General features: G+C 38.2%; 1 protein-coding gene across 1 annotated transcript in view; it reads right to left on the bottom strand.

Annotated features, from left to right (window-relative positions):
* Window positions 1–12,074, bottom strand: part of LOC110159338 (sodium/potassium/calcium exchanger 2-like) — a 39,655-nt gene that overhangs the window by 18,527 nt on the left and 9,054 nt on the right. The window contains exons 3-5 of the mRNA XM_020923887.2: window positions 8,949–8,993; window positions 7,872–7,980; window positions 3,445–3,459 (exon numbers count right to left, since the gene is read on the bottom strand). Coding sequence (XP_020779546.1) covers window positions 3,445–3,459; window positions 7,872–7,980; window positions 8,949–8,993 — 169 coding nt within the window. The remainder of the gene's footprint in view (window positions 1–3,444; window positions 3,460–7,871; window positions 7,981–8,948; window positions 8,994–12,074) is intronic.

The following is a 12,074-nucleotide window of genomic DNA, read 5'->3' on the forward strand; positions in this document are numbered from 1 at the left end:
ATCTAGTCCATCTTAGTTCACTTGTGATATTAGTGATATTATGTGTCTCTCCTCACACCAAACGAGTGGCGTGGCAATTCCTCACACCAGTCTAATGAGATAAAACGATATCGTCATCTCAGATTGCATTTGCTCATCTCCTTCACTTTCCTCCCGTTGTACTTAACGTACTAGAGCTGGAGGTTTACACTGGCAGGGCAGTCGGACCGCAGCATAAACACTGGCTCACATGGGCGTCTACTTGTTGGGGGCGGAGTCTGTTGTTGTTTACCCATCCACCTCTTGTCCTTGTGTCCTGACCTCTAAACCTCGGGCCATAGCGCGGGGCTGGGGTGTCAGGGAAACTCAGTCAGTGCAGAGGCAAAAAGGCTTTTAACATTGATTTTTTTACCGACCCGGAAAAGGGTGGCTCAGAGGGCACGGTGAGGAGTGCTCGGACATCCATTTTTAGAACGGGTATAAATAGCCGACAATATAATAATACATAACTTGCTGTCATATTTAATTTGAGTGGGTGTGGGCAAGAATCCTCCCAGTATTTTCTTTTGTTTGCTTATTTTTGCTTATCTTTAACTTACTTTTATATCAAAACCCTGTTCTGAAGAAACCTTGAGCATTTAGCTGTGCTTTGGACTGGTGCAAAGAACATACTGTCTTAGTTCGTTCAGACCATTACTTATTTTACTGATTATACACAAACACATGTAACTGTCAAAGTGTAATTCTGTTAACATGCACATTAACACATAAGAGTGCTACTCAAAAAACTCCAAATGCCAATATATTACATGTGCATTAATGGAAAATACATTTCCGTTGACCACAGGGTGGGTGGCTGGTCCCACTCACCCAGAGAGTGGATTATTGAACTATGTGATCAATTGGACCACAGAAAGCACAGCTGAGCGCAAACTAGACACCAGTAGAAAACAGGAAATTGAGGTTAAAGTGGTTTCTGAGTAAAAAGATCAGTTGAAGTTGAAAACACTAAGTAAAAAGTTTGCACTATTACTGTACTAACTGCAACAGCACCTGTGCTGCTGCCACCTATTACTGCACTCTCTAACATGCTTTAAAACTAAAATCTGCACCAACACATCGTGACAGGTACATTTTTCTCCCAAATGAGAGTTTGAAAGCTAATCTGCTAAGCTTACTGAAATGTGTATTACAGATATTTTAATAAACGAATAAGTGCTGTATGCAGAACGCTGTTCCACCCAAATGACCTTCTCTTGTCATGGAGCACTGTACTACGTCTGCCTCATAACAAATGGCCTCGTCAAAGATGTTCAAGGCTGTTTGGGCTTTCTCAGCGATCCTTTCCACTTTATCACAGTGAGATAATGATCGGAGGGTGGAAGGATGGCCATAGCACTCTTCTATAACCTCACATAGAGGTACTGTAATGCAAACAATCAATCATCAGCCGAAGCGAAGCGTTAAATAGAAACCTCTATTGAAAAAGATATTGGACAATTATGCCTGTGCATTATGATTTATTTTATGCTACCTAAAGACATTTTTGGTGGATGGACTTACCATTTTCTCTTTATTAAGCTAATGGGATTGATCAGGTTTGGCATAGTTTTAAATGTGCTGTATCTCCAAGTATCACTGCACTTTGATATTGTTCAAAAAAGAATTTCTGAAAATGTAAATGAGAATATGTTTTGTGTTCTCAACTTATCTACATGGTAAAATACTGTATTGAATATGTTAATGAAATAATAGGAACCAGTTTGTAAAAAGCTGGATTTGGACTTGAATGCATAGAATTTTGTCCAATACAAGAAAATGAATATTTTTCCGCCTCATGCATATAGAATAGACTGTATCACTGAGCACTGATTTCAGCGGGACTATGGGGTACAGTTTCTTCTCATTAAATAATTAAATGAATTTGTATAAATGTATAAATATTGCTTACGGTCTACATTAAATAAAGGTGCTCTAAGTAGCTCTTCTGGTGGAGCAATAGCCACCTGTTTGTTTCCGAGACGTCACTACTTTGCCTGGAATGATCCACAGTATGAATATCCACAGTGCTGAATAAAACGTTTAATGCCATATTGTGAAACATTTCAGGCAAAGCAATTGATACTTCGCAGGTGATATCATAAATATTCCCTGGGGATTTGATACTAACTGAAGCACTACTCCGTCTGAAACTCTGTTACTCAAGTTAGACTTAATCTGAGCTTTGTTTTAACAAAATCTCACCAGAATATAGCTGCCTCGGTTGGACCTATATGGTGTCACCGTAGTAACTGCTGAACATTCCACAAATAGAGATACAACCAGAACACCCCCAGAATGATGTCACTGCAAAGTATCAGTGTCATCTAATGTCACAAAGCGGGTGCCTGACCTCCCACACAGACAAATGTGGCTATAGAGTGCCCTTTTAAGTGGCCTTGTCCTTTTAACCATAACACCATACAATAGCACAAAGTATGATGGGTAATGATGGGACTCTAGACTACAGAAGGACATGATATATATATAAGAAATAACAGAAGATAAAAGATAATATTGAAAAGAATTAACACTAGATAACCTTAGAACAGATTTAAGCCACAAAACATATTTTAAATGTACAGTATTGTTAAAGAACCAAGAGCTGCAATAAATAAATAAATAAATAAATAAATAGCAGAAATAATTACCAGAATTAAACACTTGCATCCATAATGAGTCTTACTAGTCATTAATTCAACCTTTTATGGCTCAAATCTTATCACAGAACCAAAAAATAACTAAAGGTTTCCAGTAGAGAGAGTAAGAAAATGCGTACATGATAAATACTGACCAAAACAATTCTTGTAAGTCGATAAAGTAACTACCGTGGCAGGCCTAACCGTAGTCTCCTGTGTTACTGTTTTAGATCTTAACGCTCCACTGGGAACACAGATGTAGGCGTAAGGGCCACTCTGCCTCCTCCGTGTCTACTCGCAGTTCAATATCCGCTATTCACAAACAATATTGCTGCTGATGAAGGGAAATTCTTGTCCTTTAACAATTAAAGTATATTATTAAACCTAATTACTTTTACACGCAGTTTTCTTTAGGTCTCCAGAGAGTGCGAATCAATAATCATTTGGTGAGAATAGCTAATTGTAAAAAGCGAAAATTCAGCCCAACCACCATTAATTGCTCTGTAGCTCTTTTATTGATTATTCCCATGAAACACAAGAAAAGCATTCAGGAGAGAGAGGACAACTACAAGAGGAGACAGAGGACTGGGTTGAGGACAAGTGAGGAGAACTACAGGACACATGGAGGAGGGTCCACAAAGCTACAGAAATGAAGGAAGATCGGAGACATCAATGCGTCTGGGAAAATGTTCAGGATAACAGCGAAAGAGAGATGCAGGAATACACACAAAAGACACTGAAGATTTTGGAGGATAGAAAGGGGGAAGTATCAGAAGGGATCACTCACCAGAGTCAGCAAATTCTGAAGGGACAGTGGACAAAAACAGAAGAGATAAATCCAGTGATAGTGTTTACAGTGTCAGAGAAATTAGTAATTGAAAGGTGCTCATGCCACAACATCAAACACATAACAACTCACAATAGAGACGGTAGAATCAACAGCGTCAGATTTAGGTGTTTTTAAAGTTGCGCCGTGTAACTTTCCTTGTGGGGGAGTCTGTCACACTTTTGTCTCCATGGAGAAATGATTGCTTTGACTTGAATGTTCCACACTATAGCATTAAACCATAGACTGTATAAAGAAGTGGACTAAGAGAGAGCGATGTCACCCATAGCATTCGTCTCCAGTCAAATTAAGCTCATGAGGTTCTGTAGTCGGTGGACCAGCTCTAATACATGTTTGATATGATCTCACGGGCCAAATATAATTATATCGTGGGCCAAATTTGGTCCCTGCGCCTGAGTTTGACATGTCTGATATTAGGAAGAGAAATTTATTAACGGACAAAAACATGAAGTAAAAACACTAGGATGATGTAGAGCGGGTTAATACGAACATTTTAAGACCAAAATGGCGAGGCTCACTGCAGCAGAGTCCATTTATATATATATACACTCCATGCATTAAACATGTCTATCTCCATGGAGACAATCAGGTGACGTCAGATCTGTGAAGAGGCAACTCCACTTACATGTTTTTGAGGTATTCTTAAATAATACAAATATGTACTCTTGGAAAAAAAGTAAGATAGACATGCTTAATGCTCTGCTGCGGAACATTCCAAAACAGTAAGCTCTTAAATGAGACAAACAGATGCCAGATTCCCCATCAGAAAAGTTGCAGAGTACACCTTTAACTGTTACAACCAGAGCTAGAATACATAAATGCGCGTTGTCTTGTAATATTTAATTTTTTTGTACAGGTCTGAACCACAAACACAAACAATACATAAAATAAAATCATGCCATTGTACATGTACACAGGAGCTGATGTCCTCAATTTATCCTTGGATTTATTTTCAGACGTCTTTATGAAAAAATAATGTCCAGACCAGAACTGTGCCGCCTCCCAGCAGATCACTAGGTTTACTGAAAGAGCACGCATAGGCTAATAATAATAATAATGAGTTTGGATGAGTGCACTTGGTGATCTTCTTCTTACACTAAACGACAGTAGTATGACTGTACACGCTTTATTCAGTGGATATTTTTAACAGCAGGAATGATTTGAGTGTACTGTTCTTCTTCTTCTTAGTCAAAAGTTCCAATGTGCCAAATGGAAATCACTCCATTATGTATTCAAATCAAGCCCGAAGTGTTGCTTTTGTTCTTGCGACTAATTAATTCAATCCTCAGTCATGTCACACGGCGCCTCTGCATTCATTTCCAGGCAGTCGTTTGCCAAAAGACTCATCAATATAATCTGCTACATTGTACAAGACACTCATTTCTGCACTTAAAGATGCACTGTGTAACTTTTGTGGTGGAGGGTCCGTCTCCTGCTTGTCTCTATGGAGATATTATGGTTTTGCCTTGATTATTCCACAGTATGGAAATAAACTTGGAAATCACAGTGTCAATACAGTAGGTTATTGGTCAGAATTCATGTTTTTGAAGGTATTTTTGAGACTCCCGTAATTGAAAAAATGCATGGGAGATATGTCTAATTAATCCGTGTGTCATTTGTTCATTCGTTTTTCAACATAAAACCAAAATTAAGAAAATGAAAAAATGATGCCAGACTGAACCAGGACTGAACCAGGACTAAAACAGGACTAAACCAGGTCTAAACTGGTCCCAGTCCTAGTCTCAGTCCCAGTCCTGGTCCTCAGTCCTAAACCAGGACTAAACCAGAACTGAACCAAGATTAAACCACTAACGAAGGAGTTTCGGGACTGGTCCGGATGTGCGCCCGCGTAGACTGTCAGGTGATCAGGAAACCGGGACCAGACTGGACCCAGACTGGGACCGAGACTGAAACTGAGACCAGGACTGAAACCTGGTTTAGTCCTGGTTCACTTCTGGTTTAGAGATAGTTTAGACCTGTTCAGTCCTGTTTTAGATCTGTTTTAGTTCTGGTTCAGTCCTGGTTCAGTCCAGCATCGCAGTTTAAGTCACGAAAACAGGAAACAGCTGTTATCCGTTTTTTCCATTCTTCATTTAAACACAAAATCAAAAAATGAAAAAAACAAATCGTTATACATTTTTTTGGGGGGATTTGGAAACAAATCATGAAGAAAATAGCTGTTTTTTCATTTTCTTATTTTGGGTTTTATGTTGAAAAACAAATGAACGAGATGACACACGGACTCTAATGCCCTACTGTGGAACATTCCAGGCAAAGAAATAACATCTTCCTGGAGACGAGCAAGTAGCAGAACCTTAAAAGTTAAAACGTGCACCTTTAAGAATGAAGCGTCAGTTTTACATTAAATTTTGTTTCTGTAACATTTTTTTAGGCTGAGCTGCACATTAAACAAAAACTGAAAATATAAATCTCTGGTTAAAGGTGCACTATGTAACTTTTTGTTTGGCTTGTTTCTCTGGATATGTCACTGCCCTGAATGTTCCACAGTGTGACATTAAACACCGTCCGTTTATTCAAATACAAGTGGTTTTATTTAATACCACACTCTGAAGCTTTACAGACAAAGCAATAACATCTCCATGGAGAAAAGCATTTGCTCTTTACCAGAAAAGTTACACAATGTTCCTTTACATGATTATTTACTGTTATTGTAATATTAAAGGTGCATTATGTAACTTGTAAGGTCGAGGGTTCACTATTTGCTTGTCTCCATGGATATGATTTTTTTTTTTTGTATGGAATGTTCCACAGTAGGGCATTAAACATATCTGCCTTGCTTTTATTCAATTACAGGTGTTTTACAGCTCAAGAACAAATTAAAAAACATGAATTCTTACCCCGTGCAGGCTTACTTCTCTATAGATTTGACCAAATTTATCTCATACTATAAGACAAAAAAACAGTAATATCTCCATGGAGACAAGCAGGTGGCAGACCCTCAACTAGAAAAGTTACACAGTGCACCTTTAAATCAACTACAGCTTTTAGGAATCGGATAAGACACATTAGCTTCACAAGAACAAGTCACAATTTTAACATAATTTTTAAACACAATTTTTACCTTACGATTTATTTTATTTATATTTTTGATGTCACTGGAACATTACATTTTTAGAACTGTGGCTTCTCAAGAGACGTTACTAACTACCTTTTTTATCTATGCCAAATGTAAACACATTAGGGGGAAATCTTGTCCCATTCATAATTAATAACTTCTGGGAAATCTTCAAAAATACAGTCCGGGCATCAAAATCCAACCAAACGTTCTACAGTATATCTTATTCTATGGAGGATTTCAGACACTAGTTCTGTAATATATCTGGACATTTCCCTAAAGCAAAGTATGAATTTCCTCCTTCTATCTGTCAGTTCTTGTTTGCAGCTCATTAATATTCACCATCTTGGATCCGATCCGAAGTCAGTGCAAAGATAAGGATGACACCACTCCTCTCTTTGGGTATTAGCATGTTTTTCCCCCTGTGAGTCATTGCCACTTCACATTCTCTAAACTAAAGCTAATCGCATCGGAAAAGACAGATATAAGTTTGTGCACAGCCAATCAGCAGCAGAAGAAAGACTGTATGTTGTAACTGAAAGAATGATGGAGAGAGAACTGCAAGCAAGGAGCTGCAGACCAACAATAGCACTGACACAACTTAAAAAAAACGTTTTAAAAATAATATTTCTATGTAAATGATGTAGGGTTTGGATTGGAATACATATACTCCAATGAAATTCAAGATTAAGGAAAGTTTTAATTACATGTTGTGACATTTCAGATACATTTTCAAGTTAAAATCTTTATTTATTTTTTGACAGCTGATTTTATTTAATTTTTTTATCTGTAAAAAATTGGGGAAATTGTGTTGCAATAGAGGAAGCAAAGAGACAGAACATACGCAACTGAGAATAAAGATAAATAACTATTTATATATGCTTGAATCTAACCATTTAACTGAATTCTCTCTTTTTTAAATGTATAGATTTGCAGTAGGCTTGAGCGATATGTCAACAATGAATATTACGATTTTGACTTAACACAATTCATTCATTCATTCAGTTGGAGTTTATACTTCACTATGATTGGTTATTTCAACCTATCACTCACTCAGAGTGTTAGGGCTAGCCAATAGGAGAAGTGGGAGGAAAAAGTGTCTTATGTTTGAGTATAAAGCTGCATTAGACAGAATCACAATCAGGAAATATGACCAAAACTGCACATTATCACATGGATGAGATCATGATGTGATTTTTATTTCCATATCACTCAGCCCTCATCATTTTACTGTCATTTAAGTAAAATCTAAATAGCACTAAAAGTAGTCCTGTAGCAGTGAGAGCCATACCTTCACTTAAAGGGTCCAGTGTGTGGATCATGAGCTGGAAGATGCTGTTTCTCATCAGACTGTTGTGTAAAGAGGCTGAGCTCCCTCCTCTCTGGAGTCGAGGTCGTGCCTGTGGGAGCATACAACACTATTACACACTTTACTTTACATACAGGGAGATTGTGGAAAGAATAGGTGATGTCCATCCACTGTGAAGCATAGCATGAAGCAGTGCAATTATAAGCACCCGAGTCACGCTATTAGAAAACACAGCATGTGATGGTTATGACTTAAACCACTTCAAAACTTTTAGCGTGAAACACGCATCTTTAACACCTCTGGATGGAAAAAAAATGATTTTGCTCAAAAAGAGCTTCCACATTCATGAGCCTATCAGGAAAAGCCATGCATTTAATGTTTCATTTTCCAAAAAGCACCAAAGCAAAATGGTGTTGAGGTCCACAGGTGTGCCACAGGTGACGCATGTAGGGAGTTTTGTCAAAACACAACATTGGTGAGGAAAATGCATATACAAACTAATAGCCCAGCTCCATTGTTTTTAAGATCTGGAGTCTGAAGAGTCCCTCACATTGTTCCATGGATACTTACTGCTCTGGGAAAGACTGGGTCAAATAGATTGGAGGGATGGAAAAGAAGAGGCTGTTGGACAGCACTAGTCTTTGCTTGTACACAAGTGAAGGCAGGTGCATGACGGCAATTCATGCTTTAGCAGAGATGTAACAGTAGTAACAGGATGTAAACAAGATGAATTATAATAAGACACTTGCAGAAGTGTCATGCATCATCTAGGTATGTCAAACCAGGTTAGACCCGTCTAGAAAAGTAAAGTTACAGTTAATTACATTGTAAGATTTTCCGGATCCTGCCCCCAAACACATGCTCAGCCATGCCGTGTACAAAATGCAGCAAAGATAAAAACAAATCTTCAGAAATAGATGGAGATGTGTCACCCCCACATACACTTGAAGGCCTGGAGATAACAGGATACATGTTTGATTCACAGAATGATGGAGGGAGAGAGAACACTGAAACATTAACACAACAAAACACAGAATCATCACAAAGACAAATACCTACCGACAGCTTGGTGTCGTCCTCAGGAGCCCCGGGACTCGCCTTCTCCTCCAACAACAAGGGAAAAGTGAACAAAACGGGAGAGAAAAAAGAGAAAAAAACAGACATACACGTGAACATATAAGACAAAACAAGATGAACAGACGCACAGTACACTCACATACATACAGGACATAGACTGATGCGACTGGACAAGAAAGGCACATTCCTCCACACTGCTGATGCCGAGCTCAAACAAGTTACATTTTGAAAATAAATAAATAAATAAGAATTACAACTACTAAGTAGCCGGAAGACAATTTTCTACACCTTTATGTAATTTTACTACAAAACACAACTACAAAACTTTGCAACCAAGCCAAAGTAAAGTGCACTTTTTGAACCATCTCTTAACTCTGCTACCATCACTCTCAGCGGGCCCATTTGGCTTTCTCCGTCTGTACTGTAGCATGCTATTTCTGAAACAAAAGCTTTTCACAAACCTCCTCACTGAAGCATGCTCACTTTATCTCAAAAAATGTGTGTATGTGGATAACAGCCTATGTTTGCAACTACAAAAGAGAGACAAAACACAAAGCGTTTTGTTCAGATCTTAGCATATCGGGCCTTTGTTACTGAGCCTACACAGTCAAAAGACAAAATGTGAATAAGTGTGGAGGCAGTGGTGCGTGTCGAGATGCCACAGGAAGCTAAGAGGACTGAAAGTGATCCTGGTTGGTCTGTCATATTCATAATAAGTGTAAACATTATAGCATGTGATCTTTAGTTTGTACACTATGAAATAAGCATCTTTCCACAGACTATACTTAGGTATGTTTTGTTCAATATATGAGGGCTTTATTTATTGTGTGTACATGTGTGTGCCATAGTGGGGATAGAGTTTTTTGGGTTATATTTTGGTAGTATCATAAGGGTCAAATAAGTAACTTCTACGAATGATTATAGATACAAAATCATGGTTTCATTTTTCCATGTATTTATTGCAGCTCATGCTCTTAACAATATTTCACATTTAGAAATGTCTTTTTCAGATTATCCTGCTATATATTACTTTGTCAGTGACATGAAGTAGTTTTAATATTATCATTTATCGTGATATTTTAGCATTTTATTCTTGACAAGCCTAAATTAAAGCAGTCACCTAGTGCCTCCGCTCAGTTTCATTTCTCTCCAGCGACTAGGTCAGGAATCAGAATACATTAGACGGTTTGCAAGAACCCCAGAAGTGTGAGTTCGAGCACCAGCCAATCAGCGAAGAGCCATACATTCTGTGTTGTCAATGATTCCCGAGATCGAGGATTTAAAGCCGGAACAAAGAGAATGTTTGGTGAATTTTATCAAGGGGAAAGACGTTATTGTCCTTCTTCCTACGGGATTTGGGAAAAGCTTAATATACCAGTTAGCCCTGTCAGCGGCACATTACATACGTCACGACCAAACAGCAGCAATTGGTTAGATAAAAAAAGTACCCGCCTACCGTTGAGCGAACAAATCCTAATGCTGCGAGGTCAAACACAAAATGAAACCAGTTCAGGCTAAACTTAAAGGCACACTGTGTAACTTTCAGGTGGAGGGTCTGCTTCATAGGAATTGCATAGTGTTGCATTGGAATGTTCCAAAGTATGGCATTAACGTTATCAATTTTGCATTTATTCATTTACAGGCGATTTTATTTTCTCCATGGAGATAGATAAGCTTAATGCCATACTGTGAAACATTCCAGGCAAGTAATAACATCACTGCACTACACTCTGGAGAAACTAGCACACGGCTTGTAGTAGCTCAATATTTTTACATAATTTTACACGTATTTGAGGAGTAATTATTCTATTTCCCCCACCTCAAAGGCAAGTGAGTAAAGAGGCTTGGTGAGCGTGAACAGGTGAAGGTACGAGATAAAGATTAGGGTGCAGAGCGATCATTGAGCCACTGTTAAATATTATGACTAATAATCACATAGGCAGATTAGTATGTTCTCCGGGCCGCTGTCTCTTCCGGCGGCGCTTATGTAATGCTAACATCAGGATGGTTCTTGGAAGCGGATCAGCGGAGAGAGCGCGCACGGAGCTCCCAGGAATTATCGATAAGAGTGTGACATCAGGCTAAACTATTTTAACCCTTTTTCAGATTTTCATACAAAAAGCTTAAGAAGATTTTGTGAGAAGGTTTTAACTTTTTAACATGGGGTAAAGATTATGTCATATTTCACAAGGCTGAATGAAGGGCAAAAAGAGAGGGGGAGGACGGCATATTTATATAGTGAGTAATATAGTGAATAGTTTTCATATGGTATACGTTGGTAGTATTATTTGAATAAAACTACTCAAAATATTTTACAACAGTTCTCCAATCTGAATGTGTCTCTAGAAGAGGTGGGGACTTGCAGGTCGTGACTTGGACTTGAGTCACTATTTTTAGGACTTGAGACTTGATTTGATAAAATGGACTAAGACTTGGGACTCGATTTGGCCTCTGAAGATCAGTGACTTGGGACTTGACTCGGACTTGAGGCCTGTGACTTGAGAAGCACTTTTATACCGGAATTCTTTCTATTCTAACCGTAATGATTCGCACTGATTCACAAGATCTTGTTGAGATATTTAAAAGGGAAAAATTAACTAAATTAATTTCTATAACTCTTAAATACTCTATAAATACATATAGACATATAAATATACTCTGGTTGAAGTACAATTTATCTTAAAATTCATATAAATTGCAAAAATCTATCTATCTATATTTGGTACTTTGGTTTAAAGACTTGAAATGACTTGAAGCTCAAAGCAGATGACTTGGACTTGACTTGGACTTATGGGCCAGTGACTCCAGACTCGACTTGAACTTGTCTGTATGTGACTTGGGACTTGACTCAGACTTGAGGTCAAAGACTTGACTTGCAAAACAAAGACTTGGTCCCACCTCTGGTCTCTAGGGTTGTATAAAAAAGTTTCAAAAGTCAGATAATAATAAAAGGGGACCCTGTTTCGTTGTAGTGTGGAAAACTCCAACTATTTTGGAAAGAGGTCACTACTGTAATTTCAGATTTATGAACGTGAGATATCACTGGATTGTAAACTCTGCATACTACATCTTCCCCAACAGCTTGAGTGTTAATTTAAATAGAAAGAA

The sequence above is a fragment of the Boleophthalmus pectinirostris genome, unplaced genomic scaffold, assembly GCF_026225935.1.
Source record: "Boleophthalmus pectinirostris isolate CB_2022bp ecotype Guang Dong unplaced genomic scaffold, ASM2622593v1 HiC_scaffold_20, whole genome shotgun sequence".
In the NCBI taxonomy this organism is placed as follows: Eukaryota; Metazoa; Chordata; class Actinopteri; order Gobiiformes; family Gobiidae; genus Boleophthalmus; species Boleophthalmus pectinirostris.